General features: G+C 42.3%; 1 protein-coding gene across 2 annotated transcripts in view; it reads left to right on the top strand.

Annotated features, from left to right (window-relative positions):
- The window catches only part of aqp12 (aquaporin 12), a 37504-nt gene extending 17097 nt beyond the window's left edge, over positions 1–20407 (top strand). The window contains exons 2-4 of one of the 2 annotated variants that reach the window (XM_072254669.1): positions 17568–17684; positions 18735–18945; positions 19923–20407. In XM_072254669.1, coding sequence (XP_072110770.1) covers positions 17568–17684; positions 18735–18945; positions 19923–19926 — 332 coding nt within the window. In that variant the 3' untranslated portion in view covers positions 19927–20407. Of the gene's footprint in view, positions 1–17567; positions 17685–18734; positions 18950–19922 lie in introns of those variants that run through there. The other variant, XM_072254668.1, reaches the window with a different exon arrangement.
- The last annotated feature ends 205 nt before the right edge of the window (positions 20408–20612 follow it).

Here is a 20612-nt window from a genome sequence, read left to right as displayed (position 1 = left end):
TTCTAACTTCCCACCAATTTTTGCTCTATTATATACCTTTACTTTTGCTTTTATGCTGTGTTTGACTTGCTTTGTTAGCCATGGTTGTGTCATCCTCCCTTTAAAATACTTCCTTACCTTTGGGATGTATCTTTCCTATGCCTTCAGAATTTCCCCTAGAAACTCCAGCCATTGCTGTTCTGCCATCATCCCTGCTAGTGTTCCCTTCCAATCAATTTTGGCTAGCTCCTCTCTCATGCCTCTGTAATTTTCTTTACCTCACTATAATACACCTAACTTTAGGTTCTCCCTCTCAAACTATATAACCATATAACGATATAACAAGTTACAGCACAGAAACAGGCCCTCTCGGCCCTTCTAGTCCATGCCAAACTCTTACTCTCACCTAGTCCCACCGACCTGCACTCAGTGCCATAACCCTCCATTCCTTTCCTGTCCATATAGCTGTCCAATTTAACTTTAAATGACAACATCGAACCTGTCTCAACCACTTCTGCTGGAAGCTCGTTCCACACAGCTACCACTCTCTGAGTAAAGAAGTTCCCCCTCAATTTACCCCTGAACTTTTGCCCTTTAACTCTCAGCTCATGTCCCCTTGTTTGAATCTCCTCCACTCTCAATGGAAAAAGCCTATCCACGTCAACTCTATCTATCCCCCTCATAATTTTAAATACCTCTATCAAGTCCCCCCTCAACCTTCTACTTTCCAAAGAATGAAGACCCAACTTGTTCAACCTTTCTCTGTAACTTAGGTGATGAAACCCAGGTAACATTCTAGTAAATCTTCTCTCCACTCTCTCTATTTTGTTGACATCCTTCCTGTAATTCAATGACCAAAACCGTACACAATACTCCAAATTTGGCCTCACCCATGCCTTGTAAAATTTCAACATTACATCCCAACTCCTATACTCACTGTAGGGTAAATTCTATTATATTATGATCACTGCCTCCTAAGAGTTTCTTTAGCTTAAGTTTCCTAATTAAATCTGGTGCATTACATAACACCCAACCCAATATTGCCTTCTCCCTATTGGGCTCAACCACAGATTGCTTGCAAAAGTCACCTCATAGGCACTCACCAACCCAATTTTCCCAATCTACCTGCTATTAAAATCTCCCGTGTTTATCATAACATTGCCCTTTTTACAGGCCTTTTCTATCTCCTGTTGTAATTTGTACCCCATATCCTGGCTGTTGTTTGGAGGCCCGTAAACAAATCTCATCAGGGTCTTTTCCCTTGCAGTTTCTTAACTCTATCCACACTGATTCTACTTCTTCTGAACCTCTTTCTAAGAATCTGATTTCATTTTTAAACAAAAGAGCCACACCTCCTCCTCTGCCCACCTGCCTGTCCTTTCAATACAATGTGTAATCTTGGATGTAAACTCCCAAATTTGATCTTCTTTCAGTTATGACTCAGTGATACCCACAACATCATAACTGTCAATCTAATGGTACTATGAGATCATTTACCTTATCCCACATACATTCAAATATAACACCTTCAGTCGTCACCCTTCACCTTCATCACCCTTTTTAATTTTGCCTCCATGATACATCCAACTAACTACAATTTTGCCCTAACATCTACCTGTCCTCCTTCACAGTCTCACTACATGTGGAGATAACTTACAGTTGACTGGAATGCTTGAGTGTATAGACATTAAGAGAGAAGATGTGCTGTGGCTTTTGAAAGGTATTAAGTTAGATAAATCACTGGGACCGGATGAGATATACCCCAGGCTACTGTGGGAAGAGGGAAGGAGATTGCTGAGCCTCTGGAAATGATCTTTGCATCATCAATAGGGACAGGAGAAGTACCAGAGGACTGGAAGATTGCGAATATTGTTCAAGAAAGAGAGTAGAGATAACCCAGGAAATTATAGACCAGTGAATCTTATTTCAGTGGTGGGCAAGTTGTTGGAGAAGATCCTGAGAGGCAGGATTTATGAGCATTTGGAGACATAATCTGATAAGGGACAGTCAGCATGGCTTTGTCACGGGCAGATCATGCCTTATGAACCCGACTGAATTCTTTGAGGATGTAACAAAGCACATTGATGAAGGTAGAGCTGTGGATCTGGTGTTATGGATTTCAGTAAGGCATTTGATAAGGTTCTTCATGCAAGACTCCTTCAGAAAGTAAGGAGGCATGGGATGCAAGGAGACCTTGCTCTGTGGAACCAGAACTGGCTTGACCACAGAAGGCAAAAAGTGGTTGTGGATGGTTCATATTCTGCATGGAGAATGGTGACCAGTTCTGGGACCCCTCCTCCTTGTGATTTTTATAACTGACCTGGATGAGGAAGTAGAAGGGTGGGTTAGTAAGTTTGCTGATGACACAAAAGTTGGGGTGTTGTGGATAATCTGGAGGATTGTCAGAGATTACAGTGGGACATCAATAGGATGCAGAGCTAGGTTGAGAGGTGGTGGATGGAGTTCAACCCAGATAAGTGTGAAGTTGTTCATTTTGGTAGGTCAAATTTGAAGGCAGAATATAATATTAATGGTAAGACTCTTGGCAATATGGAGGATCAGAAAGATCTTGGGGTCCATGTCCATGGGACACCCAAAGCTGCTGTGCAGGTTGACAGTGTTATTAAGAAGGCATCTGGTGCGTTGGCCTTCCTCAACTGTGGGATTGAGTTTAAAGGCCATGAGGTGATGTTACAGCTATATAAAACCTTAGTTAGACCCCACTTGGAGTATTGTGTTCAGTTCTGGTCACCTCACTACAGGAAGGATGTGGATACTATTGAGAGAGTGCAGAAGAGATTTACAAGGATGTTGCCTGGATTGGGGAGTATGCCTTATGAAAATAGGTTGAGTGTACCTGGCCTTTTCTCCTTGGAGTGATAGAGGATGAGAGATGACCTGATAGAGGTGTACAAGATGCTGAGAGGCATTGAACGTTTAGATAGCCAAAGGCTTTTCCCCAGGGCTGAAATGGCTAACATGAGGGGGCATAGGTTTAAGGTGCTTGGAAGAAGGTACAAGAGGGATGTCAGAGGTAAGATTTTCACACAGAGTAGTGGGTGCATGGAATGCACTGCCGGCAGCGGTGGTAGAGGGGGATACAAATAAGGTCTTTTAACACACTCAGGTACATGGAGCTTAGAAAAGTATAGGGCTATGCAGTAGGGAAATTCTAGCCAGCTTCTAGAGTAGGTTACATGGTCAGCACAACACTGTGGGTCGAAGGGCCTGCAACGTGCTGTAGATTTCTATGTTTCTATGTTTCTCTGTTACATACTGCATCTAATTCTTGTTTATCAACAGCCCTATCACTCCAGTTCCAACCCCCATGCCAGATTAGATTAAACCTTCCCCAATATCTCCAGCAAACCAACATGCAAAGATATTGGTTCCCCTCTAGTTCAGATGTAACCCATTCTTTTTGTACAGGTTATACCTTCCGCAGAAGAAATCCCAATGATTCAGAAATCTGAATCCCTGCCCCTGCACTAATCCTCAGCAACACATACATCTGCCAAGTTATCCTATTCTTACCCTCAGTGGCGAATGGCACAGACAGCAAACCAGGGCCTGCTTCTCCGCTTTCTGCCTGACTCCCTGTGATCTCTCCTCTGGACCTCATCCCTTTGGCCTACCTATGTCATTGGTGCCAATATGTACTATGACCTCTGGCTATGGTGAAGCACCATTAAAAATCACTGTTGGAGGAAAGATACAAATTTGTAGAAAGGTGGCACAACTGATAGAAGTGTTGTGCCACGGCAGCGGCCGGGTTCACTTCTGACCTCAGGCACTGTCTGTGTGGAGTTTGCACATTCTCCCTGAGCTCACTAGGATTTCCCCTGGGTGTCGTGGTACCCTTCCATATCCTGAAGATATTGTGGGTGTTTGATTTGCCTTGCTACATTACCTCTTAGTGTAGATGAGTGGTGAAATGATCAAGGTGTTGATGGATGTGTGAAAGGGAATAGGTGCCAGAGGTACAGGGGAGGAAAGAGAGGGAGAATGGAGTGATGGGATTTCTCTGCTGGGAGCTGGCATAGGTTAATGGGCTGAAAGGCCTCCTGGGCCATCACATGGAAAGAAGTATTTTGCTAAGTTTAAACCTCTTCTTCCTTTCTGTGAGGAAAAAAAAGACATTTGATGTTCCGGACACTTATGTGACTAAACAGTGAAATTTTGGTTTATGACAATTAATTTCTATCTGTCAGGTGGTGATGCTTTTGGACTGAAACCAGGGTCACTGAAGAGGCTGCTGGATAGTGTGTAGAATATCAACAATGGGGTCAATATTACCCCTGCACAATGTTATCCCTCAGAAGACAGTTAAAATAAATAGGTGTGTTTATTAGTGGCAGAGTGCACTCTATACCATCTTCTCTCCAACCACCCCTTTCTCTATCATGGTATCCCCATTGAGGCCTGGTTTTGTTTTGAGAGTTGTTGGTTGTGACATCCATGGATTAGGTAGGGCAAGAGAGGTCCCTCAGGATGTAGAATGGAATTATTAATTATATCCTCAGCACTAGAAAGTAATTGTAAATGTTCAACGCCAGAACTGGAATGAGTGCCAATGGTTAGCATGGTTGTGATGAATTGAATGGACCAACTCAATGCTGTATGAATTTGTGACTCCTTCTCCCAGGGCCTCAGTCCTCCCTATTACTAATCATGGTCTCTCTCTACTGCCACAATCAGCTGTCGCTCAGACCCTGATCCCAGGCTGGTCAGACAATCCCACTTCTCCTACTCAATGCACTGTTACTCTGTCGCCTGTCTGTGGCCATCTGGCAATCCCTTTGAGGAACAGGTAACCACTGGAGTGAAAAAATATAATAAAATTAAGGTTGTCCTTGGATACTGAATTACCATATATGCAAATTCACACATGCCTCCAAACACACTCATATTCTTTCAGTTAATGAAAACAACATAATTTGGCCCAGATATACCTAGTATCTTTTTTATTTGAAGTTGTTGATGTTCAACAGTCAACAACTGAAGGCACGCAGTCAGCGACTCAGGAACAGCTTCTTCCCCTCTGCCATCCGATTCCTAAATGGACGTTGAACCCGTGAACACTACCTCACCTTTTAAATATATATTATTTCTGGTTTTTGCATGATTTTTAATCTATTCAATATACATATACTGTAATTGATTTACTTATTTATTTATTTTTTCCTTCTTCTATACTATGTATTGCATTGAACGGCTGCTGCTAAGTTGAGAAATTTCACAACACATGCCAGTGATAATAAACCTGATTATTCTGATTCTGAAATGGCAACTTCACAGTGCCTCTGGCTTTGGCCTCTTCCACTGTTCCAATGAAGCCCAACATAATCTGAAGGAACACCACCTCATCTTCCACCCATGCACTCTGCAACTCATGGGACGTGATACCAAATTTCAGATAATCAGTCTTTCCTGTTCACATCAGAATTTCCTACCTCTAATGTTATTGTTTGCCAAATCTTTCCAGCATTCTGTTTCACATTTCCAGCAACTAAAATGTTCTCCATCTCACAGTTCCAGCATTCTTTTATTCTGCTTATATTCTGCCCTTGATTTACATGTCAGATGTGGACTTGTTCAAAACCAGCTGTTACCAATTAACTCTCCCTAATTCCTGCCTGATGCTCTTGTAATTTTCCCTGCTCCAATTTAATCCTCTTCTGCAGGGTCCATACATCCTTATCTATAGCTATCCTAAAACTCGAGGAGCTGTGGTCACTGTTCCTTAGCTGCTCACTCATTGTAAGGTTAGTTACCCAGCCAGGCTCATTACTCAAAACCAAGTCCAGTACAGACCCTCCTCTTAATGGACTATCTACATATTGATTTAAGAAACCCTCCTGGATGCACCTAACAAATTCAGTCCCACCTAAGCCTTCTGCTCTCAGAGGTCCCAGTTTATAATAGTGAATTTAAAGTCCCCACGACACCTTTTACACCTTTCCTTAATCTGCATGCATATCTGCTCCTCGATGTTCTGGTGGCTGTTGGAGGGGATGGTCTGTAGTACAATCCCATCAGAGTGAATCCTTCCTATTTTGAGTTCTACCCATATAGTCTAAGCGGACAAGCCATCCATTATGTCCGCTCTGAGTGCAGCTGTGTTACTGTCCCTGATTACTAAGACTACTCTCATCCCCTTCTCTATCTTTTCTAAAACATCATGACCCTGGGACATTAAGCACCTATTCCTGTCCCTCTCTCAACCAAATCTCTGTAGTGGCCACAATATCATAGTTTCATATCTATAATATTCCTAGGATTAAAATGCACACTTCAAACTATCCATCCCATCATATCTATCACTTTGCTCCTGCCAGTTTTTACTGCCCCCTCCACCCCTCCACTTTCTGACCTGCTGCTCTGCTTCTCATCCTCCTGTCAAACTAGTTTAAACCCTCTCGAGTAGCACTAGCAAACCTCCTGGTCAAGATATTGGTTCTCCTCCAGTTTAACTGCAGCCTGTCTCTCTTGTACAGGCCCCCCCCACCCCAGAAAGGGTTCCAATTATCCAAGAACCTGAAGTCCTCCCCCTCACCAGTTCCCTCGCCACTCGTTCATCTGTACTATCATCCTATTCCAGCCCTGACCTGGCACCGGGAGTAATCCAGACATTACAACCTTGGAGCTCCTGTTCTTCAGCATCTTCCCTAACTTCCTATACTCACTGCGTAGGACCTCTGTCTCCTTTCTGCCTGTGTCATTGATACCAATGCGCACCACAACATCTGGCTGCACACCCTCCCCTTTGAGAAAATTCTGCAGCACCTGGGAGACAACACACCGTGCTGGTGACTCTTTCATGGCTACAGAATCTTCTGTCTGCCTCCCTAGTTATGGAGTCTCCTACTACTATCGTTCTGCTCGACTTTACTCTTCCCCGCTGAGCCTCAGAGCTGGCCACAGTTCCACTGGCCTGGCTGCTGCTGCTCTACCCTGATGGGTCATCCCTACCAACATTTTGCAAAGGGGGGTTGGTCGTAGGAGAACCCTGCTCTCACTGCTTACTCCCCTTACCTTCTTCTCCTGGTGGTCACCCACCTCCTATCCGAAGCCTGCACTCCAGGTATGATCACCTCAGTAAAAATCTCATCCACGAGGACTTCCTGACGGTCCTGAGTACATCCAGCTCCAACTCCAGTTCCTTGACCTTGTCAGTTAGGAGCTGAAGATGGGAGCACTTCCTGTAAATGTAGTCATCAGGAAAATAATTAGGTACCCTGAAATCCCACACCTTACAGAAGGAAGAATGAATTCAATTAAATACCAGCAAATTCTGGAAGCAGACATCACACCGTCTGTAAAAAAGCTGAAGATGAAAAGAGGATGGCTTCTACAACAGGATAATAATCCTAAACATACCTCAAAATCCACAATGGACCACCTCAAGAGGCACAAGCTGTAGGTTTTGCCATGGCCCTCACAGTCCCCCAACCTAAACATCATCGAAAATCTGTGGGCAGACCTCAAAGGAGCAGTGCATGCAAGACAGCCTGAGAATCTCACATAACTAGAATCCTTTGGCAAAAATCCCCTAAACAAGAATTGAAAGACTCTTAGCTGGCTACAGAAGGCACTTACAAGCTGTGATTCTTGCCAAAGGGGGTGTTACTAAGTACCGACCATGCAGGGTGCCCAAACTTTTGCTTCGGGCCCTTTTCCTTTTTTGTTATTTTGAAACGATAAAAGATGGAAATAAAAAAGTAATCTTGCTTAAAATATTAAAGAAATGTGTCATCTTTAACTTTATGCCTTTTGGAAATCAGGTCATCTTTTAATCGCTTAGCTATTCACAGTAACAGAAATTTTGACCGGGGTGCCCAAACTTTTGCATACCACTGTATATTTATGAATCTTAACTAAAGGGTTAGTAAAGAATAACAAACCAAAAAGGGCCCATTCTAATTAAACAGTCAAAGGTGCACAAGTTAGAGCTCATCTTGAAACACAAAATATTCTGCAGATGCTGGGGGACAAAGCAACACACACAAAATGCTGGAGGAACTCAGCAGGTCGGGCTGCATCCGTGGAAATGAACAGTCAACGTCTCGGCCCGAAACATTGACTGTTCGTTTCCACGGATGCTGCCCGACCTGCTGAGTTCATCTTGAACTTCTCTATCACTCAGGCGTTGGGCCCTCGATCAACACACCACCTTCTGAACGTCGCTCGCAATCCATCTCAAACAAACGGGTCTCCCATCGGATCGTATGCTACGACCAGTTCTCCCCAGCGTCTTCTCTCTTCATCTCCTCTTGAACAAAAGCCCAAGACCAACCTTATCGTCCCTCACCAAGAAAAACCTCCCGCTAATTGGATGACACACATTCTACATCATCCCTTACCTTCAACAATAACCCAAACAGGCTGAAAGCAGAACAGACTGCTCTTACAGAGCTGCTAAATGAACTACCTACAGCATAACGATAAATGTGTGAACCAGGGCATTATACTAAAAAAGACCACAATTGTGGTGCATCCTTTGACCTTGGGGCATCCACTACTGCTTGAATTTTCTCAGCAAGCTTGTGTGAATCTTGTGCCTCAATGACGTGACCACAGTAAGCAAAGCTTGGTTTAAAAAATTCACACTCGTTGTGTCATTCACTGAGCCCATGATCTCCTAATCATTTTAACACTGTTTTGAGATTTTGGAGATGCTCCTTGTCATCCTCACGAGTAACAGTGATGCCATCCAGATAACACTGAGTGCCTGCACAGCCTTGCAACACCCGGTCCATAGCTATGTGCTGGAGTGCGAGTGCAGATGCTACTCCAAAAATAAGCCCATTATAGCGATACAGCCCTTTGTGAGTGTTTATGGTGAGAAACACTTCAGACTCTTCATCCACCTCCATCCGTAGGTAGGCCTCAGCTAAGTCCACTTTACTGAAGTGTTTCCTTCCTGAAAGGTTTGCAAAGATATCCTCTATCCCGGGCAGAGGGTATTGATCTGTTTTCAGTACTGGGTTGATGGTGACCTTAAAATTCCCACAGCCCCTGACAGACTGATTCTTCTTGGCTACTGGGACCACAGGCATTGCCCATGGGCTCCAGTCAACCTTAGAAAGAATTCCTTCAGCCTCCATACAATCTAGCTCACTGGCTGCTTTATCATGGATGACATAAGGAATCAGACACACTTTGTAAAACTTGGGTGTGGCATTTTCATTTAAGACTATTTTACTCTTGAGATGTTTCAGTTTTCCAATGTAATCCTTGAACACTTGTGACATCATCCAGTACCTTCCTTAATTCACTTTCTGTTGACTCTGTTTAGGGAATGTGGCATGCAAATTGTGGATGGATCTCCAATCAAGTTGTAGTTGTCTCAGCCAATCATGACCCCACAATACCTCCTGTTTTTACCACATACGAGCCCAATACAGCTTGTTGGTTGTTGTATTTCACTGTTACAAATGTCATTCATACAAGAATGATCTTTTCTCCAGTATAAGTTCTTAGTTGGATATCTGCAAGCTTCAATTCAGTATCTTTGAAACGTCATTCAAATTCATTTTGTGGAATGAATGAAACAGCTGAGCCAATAACATTTGAATTAATTTACCATTCACTTCTGGTGTAAGCCATATTGTTTGTCTATTGTTAGTTTTCACATTGTAAATTTCAAGGCTACTCCGTCCTGTGTTACTCTTATCATTATCAGATTTTTAGTGAATAGCATGCATATTAGTGTTCTTTTTGAAATTGCAACTTGACTTTTTATCTTTTTCTCGTCCTTATGCAGTCCATTTATTCTTGTCTGCCCAATATGTTCTTTGTATGTGTCCTACTTTGTTGAATTTTCTGCAAGTTTCACCTTTAAACCTGCCTTGGTCTGGTGTATGTGAGCCCCTGCCACAAAAGTAACACAATTTGTCTGGCTAGGTCAGTTTCTGTTTAGACATTGTAATTTTGTTCATGCTCATTTTCATTCCTGAATGCAACTCAATTGTGTCTCTGTCTGCTGTTTCCATTGAAACAGTGATTTCAATTGCTCTTTTAAATGTCAGTTGTGCTTCGGTAAGGAGCCGTTTTAAATGTTGACTTGTAAGATTCCACAAACTAAACAATTTCTCAGTGAATCATTAAGTCCATCACTGAACTGACAATGCTCAGACAATTTCTTCAATTCAGCCATGTATCCTGAACTGGACTCCCTTCCTTTTTATTCTGTTTATGAAATCTAAAGCATTCTGCAATCAACAATGTTTTGGTTCTAAATATTCCCACATTACTTTCATGATATCAGCAAAGCTCATTCTAGCTGGTTTGGATGGAGCAGTTAAACTTCTAAATAAACCTCTTTGACTATTCTATTTGCGTTCAATTACTGCTCAATTCAGCCAGTCCATACAAAATCTAGTTACTCATTGAGCAATCAAACACATCTAACTTGCTGGTGCAGCCAGCAAGTTCTGCTCTTCTATTTATTTATATTATCTGGTACTCATTGTTTATGAAACCATGAATTTCATCCATTTTCTCTTTAAAAAAAAACTCTATCCCTTTCTGAAGAAGCATCTGCTACACTTTTTAAGAAACTCAAATGTCTTGCTGTGCCTCACCAAGTAGTAGCCATCTCAGTTTCTTTGATAACTTCCTCATCACCAGTTTTGTTTTGTAACTCCAAAACAAAAGTAATTTTAAAAAAAACAGAGCCAGGAATAACTTAGGTACACCGAAGCATGTATATGTCATGGTGGCGTGATGATGTACAACCAGTAATGAATTATGTGAACAGCAATGAATGCTTAATCTGACAATATATTGACGATATTACTGAAAGTTTATGTACACAACACAAACCATGACTCAGAAGAATTGTAGCTCCGCTGAGTCAGACTGTGATCATACTGTGTACCTAATGATCCAACTCTGCAAAGCTAGATTTTTTAATATAACTTCTTTTGTTTTAAATGTTTACTTTTTGTTTTCTTCATCAGTGTGTCATTAGAAAAGAGCAAATTTTAGATTTCCAAATACTCATTTTCCAAAAAATTAAATGTTAGAGAAATACTTGTATTTTGTTAAAGTAACATTCTTTTTTCTCCAGACCTGCTGAAGGGTCTCGGCCCGAGACCCTTGGGGTGGTAAATTGGATTAGTAAGTATGCAGATGATACTAAGATAGGTGGAGTTGTGAATAATGAAGTAGGTTTTCAAAGCTTGAAGAGAGATTTAGGCCAGTTAGAAGAGTAGGCTGAAAGTTGGCAGATGGAGTTTAATGCTGAAAAATGTGAGGTGCTACATTTTGGTAGGACTAATCAAAATAGGACATACATGATAAATGGTAGGGCATTGAAGAATGCAGTAGAACAGAGGGATCTAGGAATAATGGTGCATAGTTCCCTGAAGGTGGAATCTCATGTGGATAGGGTGGTGAAGAGAGCTTTTGGTATGCTGGCCTTTATAAATCAAAGCATTGAGTATAGGAGTTGGGATGTAATGTTGAAATTGTACAAGGCATTGGTGAGGCCAAATTTGGAGTATTGTGTACAGTTCTGGTCACCGAATTATAGGAAAGATGTCAACAAAATAGAGAGAGTACAGAGAAGATTTAATAGAATGTTACCTGGGTTTCATCTCCTAAGTTACAGAGAAAGGTTGAACAAGTTGGGTCTTTATTCTTTGGAGCGTAGAAGGTTGATGGGGGACTTGATAGAGGTATTGAAAATTATGAGGGGGATAGATAGAGTTGACATGGATAGGCTTTTTCCATTGAGAGTGGGGGAGATTCAAACAAGAGGACATGAGTTGAGAGTTAAAGGGCAAGAGTTTAGGGGTAACATGAGGGAGAACTTCTTTACTCAGAGAGTGGTAGCTGTGTGGAACGAGCTTCCAGCAGAAGTGGTTGAGGCAGGTTCGATGTTGTCATTTAAACTTAAATTGGATAGCTATATGGACAGGAAAGGAATGGAGGGTTATGGACTGAGCGCAAGTTCGTGGGACTAGGTGAGAGTAAGAGCTCGGCATGGACTATAAGGGCTGAGATGGCCTGTTTCCATGCTGTAATTGTTATATGGTTATATGGAAACATTGACTGTACTCTTTTCCACTGATGTTGCCTGGCCAGCTGAAATCTTCCAGCATTTTGTATGTCTTACTTGTTATTAAGTAATAGAACACTTTTCAAAAGAAAAACAATGATAACTTTGTAGGAATATAACTCAGTGCATGATTAAACAAAGATAACAAACAGGTACTAATGATTAATGACACGAGTTACCTGAACTAGACTGATTAACAGCAATAGAAACAGTTGTAGAATGAATCAAACTGGGGGAAGGAGGACCAGACTAAACTGTGGCAGATTTGACAGTTTAACCTTCATATCATCAATTCTTACACTATGACAAGAGTGAGCACAGCATCAAGACACAAAGTGGTCATCCTGCATCAGCAAGTTCTTTCCCAAGCAGAAATTTTGCAGCAGAGAGGAATTTCATGATGTGCTGTCCAAGCTCTTCTGAAGAAGCACAAAGAAACAGGCAAGGTGGAAGACCAGAAACACCGTGGTCGGCCACAGAAACTGAGTGCAGCAGACAAGAGATACACCAAACTGGCATCCCTTCTAAATCAGAAGTTCAGCACTGTTATTTGCTCTGAACTCACAGGAAACACTGGAACCTAAGTATATCCCTCTACGTCCAGAGAAGTCTTGTTAGAAGTGGTCTTAATGGAAGGGTTCCTGCCAAAATGGAAGAGGATAAGACGTGAGAGAATCAAGTGTGACAGTTGAAAAGTGTGTATGGAACCGGAGGAGATAGCAGAGATACTTAATGAATACTTTGCTTCAGTATTCACTATGGAAAAGGATCTGGGTGATTGTAGGGATGACTTACAGCAGACTGAAAAGCTTGAGCATGTAGATATTACGGAACAGGATGTGCTGGAGCTTTTGGAAAACATCAAGTTGGATAAGTCACTGGGACTGGACAAGATGTACCCCGGGCTACTGTAGGCAGTGAGAGAGGAGATTGCTGAGCCTCTGACAATGATCTTTGCATCATCAATGAGGACAGGAGAGGTTCCAGAGGATTGGAGAGTTGCGGATGTTGTTCCCTTATTCAAGAAAGGGAGTAGAGATAGCCCAGGAAATTATAGACCAGTGAGTCTTTCTTCAGTGGTTCGTAAGTTAGTGGAGAAGATCCTGAGGCAGGATTTATCAACTTTTTGAGAGGTATAATATGATCAGGAATAGTCAGCATGGCTTTGTCAAAGGTAGGTCGTGCCAAACGAACCTGATTGAATTTTTTGAGGATGTGACTAAACACATTGATGGTGGTAGAGCAGTAGATGTAGTGTATATGGATTTCAGTAAGGCATTTGATAAGGTACCCCATGCAAGGCTTATTGAGAAAGTAAGGAGGCATGGGATCCAAGGGGACATTGCTTTGTGGATCCAGAACTGGCTTGCCACAGAAGGCAAAGAGTGGTTGTAGATGGGTCATATTCTGCATGGAGGCCGGTGACCAGTGGTGTGCCTCAGGGATCTGTTCTGGGAACCCTACTCTTAGTGATTATTTTAAATGACCTGGTGAGGAAGGGATGGGTTAGTATATTTGCTGATGACACAAAGGTTGGGGGAGTTATGGATAGTTTGGAGGGCTGTCAGAGGTTACAGTGGGGCATTGATAGGATAAAAAACTGGGCTGAGAAGTGGCAGATGGAATTCAACCCAGATAAGTGTGAGGTGGTTCATTTTGGTAGGTCAAAAATGATGGTAGAATATGGTATTAATGGTAAGACTCTTGGTAGTGTGGAGGATCAGAGGAATCTTGGGGTCCGAGTCCATAGGACACTCAAAGCTGCTGCGCAGGTTGACTCTGTGGTTAAGAAGGCATATGGTACATTGGCCTTCATCAATCGTGGGATTGAGTTTAAGAGCTGAGAGGTAATGTTGCAGCTATATAGGACCCTGGTCAGACCTCACTTGGAGTGCTGTGCTCATTTCTGATTGCCTCACTCCAGGAAGGACGTGGAAACCATAGAAAGGGTGCAGAGGAGATTTACAAGGATGTTGCCTGGATTGGGGAGCATGCCTTATGAGAATAAGTTGAGTGAACTTGGCCTTTCTCCTTGGGGCGATGGAGGATGAGAGGTGGCCTGATAGAGGTGTATAAGATGATGAGAGGCATTGATTGTGTGGATAGTCAGAGGCTTTTTCCCAGGGCTGAATTGGCTAGCACAAGAGGGTACAGTTTTATGGAGGTTGGTAGGTACAGAGAAGATGTCAGGGGTAAGTTGTTGTTGTTTGTTTGTTGTTTTTTTTTGCACAGAAGGTGGTGAGTGCGTGGAATGGGCTGCCTGCGACGGTGGCAGAGGCGGGTACGACAGGGTCTTTTAAGAGACTCCTGGATAGGTATGTGGAGCTTAGAAAAATAGAAGGCTATGGGTAACCCTAGGTAATTTCTTTTTTTTTGGTGTGTGCCTGCGCGCGTGCAAGTCTGTGCATGTGCGTCTGTCTGTCCGTGATGATGTCTTTTTCATGGCTTTTTACAAGGCGCGGAGCGAGAGAGAGAGAGACTGTGTGGTGCGCCACTCCTCACACAGACATTTTCGCAGTATTTTTCCCTTTATTTTACGAGGTTGAGTTGCGATCTCGACACTCAACCCGGCACGGATGGAAAATGTACTCGGGGGCAGACGACTGGTTTCCAACCCGGGAGCCTCCGCTCCCGGGTCCGGCGCCAATGTCATGGTGCCACCAGCCGGGCCCCCTAGGTAATTTCTAAGGTAAGGACTTGTTCAGCATAGCTTTGTGGGCCGAAAGGCCTGTATTGTGCTGTAGGTGCAGTCTGTATTGTGCAGTCTTAAAGGCAAAAGGTGGACGCTCCAAATATTGATTTGATTCGCTTTTTTCACTGTTTACTGCTCTTTATAGTATTTTCTTGATATTTAGAATCTTTTCATTTCATTATTTTTGAAAGCATCTTCACTTTGTAGAATTTTTAAAAAACTTTTGCATAGTATTGTAATAGACTTGAAGTGGGTGGCACCATGAAAGCCGCCAGTAGAGCTTTGGCCTCTGGCCACAGAGAGCTGGGTTCAATTCTGACCTCTGGTGCTATGTTTGTGAGGTTGGCACAGTCTGAGGAAATGTGGGCTTCCACCACTTGCTCCAGTTTTCTCCTGCATCCCAAAGATGTAGGTTGATTGGCCACTACAAGTTATCCCTCATGTATCTATGAGTAAGAAGATCTGGGGTGTGTGGGGGGAGGGGAGAGGAGGTGGCTGTTGATGGGAATGTGGGACAATGAAACACAATTAGTCACAATGGGTGATTGATGTGGACTTGTTGGTCCCACCCTTCTCAGCTCCACATCACTGCACCATATCCTCAAAACAAAATGGCTCTGCCTGACTCTGAGAAACATTTCATGAGATCTGCTGCTATTGAATAACAGAGACACGATCTGCCCATCCACTGACATTAAAGAAATCTCTGCTGGTGAGTAATATGAGTCTTACTGTGATAAGTGGAGTATTCTCTGCAGGAACAGATGACAGTAAATCTACAATTTCCAAAGATTCACTGGGAATTTTCCGTGTATCGCTTCTGTGTCTGTTGCCATAACTTGCTAATTATTATTTGGCAATACCTGTGCTCTCATCATACCTTGTGTCACTTTCAGGTTGTAGGATGTTGGAGAGAGAAGAGTTGTAGGTCATGTTTTGTCCAGCAAAACTCATGCTCCTGTGTTTCTGTGAGGGATTTAATTTAACCATTTTTCTTTTCTTGTTGACACTGTTGGGTATTTTCATTATACTGACAGAAAATTCTGAGTTTCATCCATTACTATAGAGAAAGGTGTATCATTGTTATTTCAACAACACACAAAATGCCAGAGGAACTCAGCAGGTCAGGCAGTATTATGGGAATGAATAAAGAGTTGACAGTTCAGGCCAAGACCCTTCATGAATGCCGGAGTTCCTCTGGATTTCCAGCGTCTGCAGAATCTCTAGTGTACAAGGTTATTAGATACTATTACTGAAGATATAATAGGAATTTGAAGTTAAATACATTCCCTGTATTTCAAGAAGACTTGATTAAAAGTGTAGATGCATTGGGCCCTAGTGAGACTGCACCTGGAATATTGTGCACAAGTCTGATCTTGCCTACCTATGGTAGATATGCTTGCAGCAGAGGGACTGCTATACAAGTGCCAGAGATTCATCCCTTGGTCATCAAATAGAGAGAGGTTAAGCAGATTGGGCCTACAGTTCACTAGGAATTTGAGGAGATTTGCGAGTCAACAAAGACTCCAGCAAATTCCTACAGATGTACTGTGGAGAGTAGTCTGACTGGTTGCATCACCAGCTGTGCTATAAGCTTCAATACACAGAACTGAGATAAACTGCAGAGTTTTGTCGTCTCAGCCAGCTCCATCATGGGCACTAGTCTCCCCCATCACCCAGGACATGCCCTGTTCTCACTGTAACCATCAGGAAGGAGGTACCGAAGTCTGAAGACACACACTCAGTGATTCAGGAATCTCTGCCATCCGATTTCTAAATGGACATTGAACCCATGAACACTACCTCACATTTTTCTCATTTTTTTTAATACTGTTTTTAATTTAACTATTTAATCCACACACACACATTATATATAACTATACACACTCATATACAAGTATATGTCTACACACACACACACACTGTAAATTAATGATTTTTGTTTATGTATTGCATTGAACTGCTACTGCTAAGTTAACAAATTGCATGACATATACCGGTGATAATAAACTCGATTTGGATTCCATCGAGGACTCCTTCAATAGGTGATGCCTCAAGAAGGTGGCATCCATCATTATGGACCCTCACCACCCAGAACATGCCCTCTTCTCGTTACTGCCATCAGGGAGGGGGTACAGGAGCCAGAAGACACACACTCAACGTTTCAGGAACAGCTTCTTCCCCTCCACCATCAAGATTTCTGAATGGTCTATCAACCCATGAGCACTACCTCAACATTTTGCTCTTTTTTTGTACTATTTATTAAATGTTTACATATCTCTTATTATAACCATGTTTTGTATGCTACACTGTAATGCTGCCACAAATTTCACTACACATACAGTGATAATAAACCCGATTCTGATTGAATTTTGAAGAATAAATGGCGGCCTCATTATAATGTAAACAAATTCTTGCAGGACTCAGAGGAGAAACAGTTGGCGCTCTCCCTGGCTGGAATGTCTAGAAACAGGGATCACGTTCTCAAAATAAGGGATTGGCTTTTCAGGACAGAGGTGAGGGGGTAGTGAATCTTTGGAGTTCTCTTTTCAAGGGGGTTCTGAAGGTCAAGACCAAAAATAGTGGAACTTTGTTTTTAAGTGACTGAAGGGATGTGGAATTAATGCAGGAAAACAGTGCTGAGGTGCAAGATTACCCGTGATCGTAATGAATGGTGGAGCAGGGAGCAGGGAGCAGGAGCTGAATGGTCCATTCCAACTCCCAGTATGGTCTCGGGCTTTTTAATGTCACCCATACCATTCCTGTGATGGAGATTGTAAATTATTGCTATGTATGGTGCCTAATCTGTTGTTTTGATCTCCTCTGTAGCTGGCCCATATACCACAGCTTTATTTAATCCAGCACTCGCTTTCTCTGTCACATTCCACTGTTCTGGGAACACCTTATTAGAATACATGGTCGTCTACTGGTTTAGCCCATTCATCGGTAAGTAACAGCATCCTTTCCAATTCACGAGGCCTGACAGACTCAGACATCAGTGCTCTAGATCATAATGCTCACCTCATGAGCGTCTGTTAGTTTGCCTAATGGTGACTTTAACATTGTGACCCTGAATTTCATTAATGTGTTCACTTTATGACCTGTCCAAATAGCTTTGCATCGTTAATATTAATGGACTGGAGGCATCTTTATGGAGATAAAGGATTGGTCACGAAGGGGAAGTCTACTGACCAGTAGGAAAGGTGGAGGGAGAAAGTTGTAAAACAATAAAAATATCATCGACTGATAATCAAGCAGATTTTAATCACTCAAAAATTACCTGGACAGAAATGGCAGGAAATGAGTGTTGGAATTGAATGCTTTTTAAAAAAAATACAAGATATTAGTTGAATTAATTCAACACTAAAATCATAGTTTTAATTGTAATATTTTTACTGACAATTTGTATCTTTAACAATGTATCTTTAAAAAAGCTCATGTAGTTTTCGCATTATATGGCATTTTGCCTCCACTTACTGGTAGAATCGAGTAAAGCAGTTACATAATGATTTGTCACCTTTTCATTTTTAATTGGCTCAGTGTTAGCACATTAAACACATACTATGATTGTGCAGCCTTACTCTTATCTAAGGAATTTCTGTTATCTGGACTATAAAGATGATAGAGTTTTGCAAAATTGCTGTACTTAATCTCTTTTCTGGTTTTCGTCTGTGTTGTATTGGTTTCCTTGTTTAAACTTTAAAGTAAACAGTCATGAAGAATCAGTCTGTTACACATTCTTGAACTCCTAAAGACCCTAGGGATCGAAAATTACCAAGATCCAACACAAGTGAGAAAATGTAATTTTTACAACGTGAGGTATTTTTTCCACTTGTCATGCAAAAAGCTTAAAGGAGGAGGATTCAGTACTGAACTCTTCAATCTACTTCAGTGTATTTAATGCTTGTGTTCAGTTACTCTCCTTTCTGGCTTTTAAAATGACATTGACTATTCTCCAACTTATTCTCTTACTAACGTTAGACCTGTTTGTTGCAGCAACAATTCTGGCTGTCTTACTATTCAATGGACACATTCCTCTGCTTTTCTCCAAGAATCTCCTCTATTCCAAAAGGACAAAGTACAAAACTCCCAAAGGGAAATCACCATTGGTTCCAGAAGAGAACAAGGCAGCCCACAGGCAACAGACAAGGAAGAGAGATCACTTGAAGAAGGTCTCCAAGATTGTCGCAGAGACGGAGAATGACAAGTGAGAGCTGATAGATTTGATTTAAGGAGCACGTCATCAGTGTGTTTGATGTAGTGTAAATAATTAGAACCGCATCAGATGGAAAGGTAGTGGAAACAGATAGACTGTGGGCTTTTAAAAGGGAACATAAGAAATAATTATAAAGGGCTATGGGAGCAGAGCGGGTCATGTGTTGTCAGAGGCTAGTGGCTGTCTGGTACTTCACCCCATACATGGCAGCTGGATATAACACAAACACACACACACACACACACACACACACACACACTCACACACACACACACACACACACACACACACACACACACAGCATTTACTCCATCAAATGATAAATTCCAATAATCCAACACTCTCGGGAATTTGGTGATGCTGGACTGACAGACTTTCTGGACTATTGCATATTATTTTCAATTAATATTTCCAACATATTATTTAGATTTTACACAGTCCACTACTAAAAGAAATTTAGTGAATCCGGTAAGTTCCATGGGGTGCAACAAGCAGAACCGGGTGAGCTGCAAGAGACTGTGGGAACCAGAGTGAGTGAGTGCAGGAACAGGGCTCCAGTGAGTTAGAGGGCACAGTAATGGGGCCCCTGTGAATTGGTGCAGGAAGAGGGACTGATGAGTTAAAGGGTGCAGGAACAGAGTTCTGGAGAGAAGGAAACTGCAGGGACAGGGACTGGTGAGTTTGAGGGTCCAGGACTCGGTGTCCCAGTGAATAGAGAGTGCAGGAATTAGAGCCCTGATGAGTTTGAGGGTGCAGGTGCAGGAGCAGGGTTCCAGTGAGTTAGAGAAAGCACAGCAATCTGCACCAACTGAGCCAGCTGTCAGACTTTTGAGCTTTCCAATTAGTTGGACAGTGTGTTATTGGAGTTTTAATGTAAGTGATCTTGAATCCAGTCTTGTTTGTTATATCCATTCACTGCCCCTTCCCAATGCCTCCATTAAACCGACTGGAATTCCATTGTGTTTAAGGTGATGAACTGGAGTGGAGGTGCTGTGCTGAGGGGACATCGATGACAGTAAACAACGGTGAAACTTCAGGTTCCTCCAAGTCTCTCAGAGCATTGACAAAAGATCACAACAGGCACAACCTCAGTAAACAGCGATGGAAAAATAGGCATTAAAAATAAAACAATTATAAGTTGCATCATTGCCTAATGAGCTGTTAAATTAAATATACTTGTGCATAAGACTGAGTGCTTGCTATTTCTGAAAGACTAAGTGCTTGCAATGATCGGGGTGGACTGAGTGATCGTACAGGCTTCATCAGCAAGGAACCCAAGGCACCCTGAGGAGAAGATCACCTCCAGCCCAGGATGGACACAGACCTATTAGTGGCTTCCTATTGACCCCGTTATGGTACTACATTGGAATTCGGCCAGTTAGGGTGTACACTAGCCCTGAATTTAACATGCCATTGCAGTGATGGAGACATCATTAATGCTAAATGGAACTCTGCACAAAATTAAGGCAACACACAGGATTATGGATTGAAATGTGCATTGGCTGATAGTAAAAACATCAACACTAAGTTATAATAAAATGGTTGCCAAAATTATTTTTCTGCACAATATCTCAAGTGCCACACTGGTCAAAGGAACAAATGCTTATTGACAAGGTGCTGATTGTTTGGGAAGAGCTGGTTGGTGAAGGTTGCTCCCT

This window comes from Mobula birostris, chromosome 4 (assembly GCF_030028105.1).
Source record: "Mobula birostris isolate sMobBir1 chromosome 4, sMobBir1.hap1, whole genome shotgun sequence".
Taxonomy (NCBI): domain Eukaryota; kingdom Metazoa; phylum Chordata; class Chondrichthyes; order Myliobatiformes; family Myliobatidae; genus Mobula; species Mobula birostris.
The sequence above is the reverse complement of the archived record's forward strand: the minus strand, read 5'-3'. Positions and strand labels throughout refer to the sequence as shown.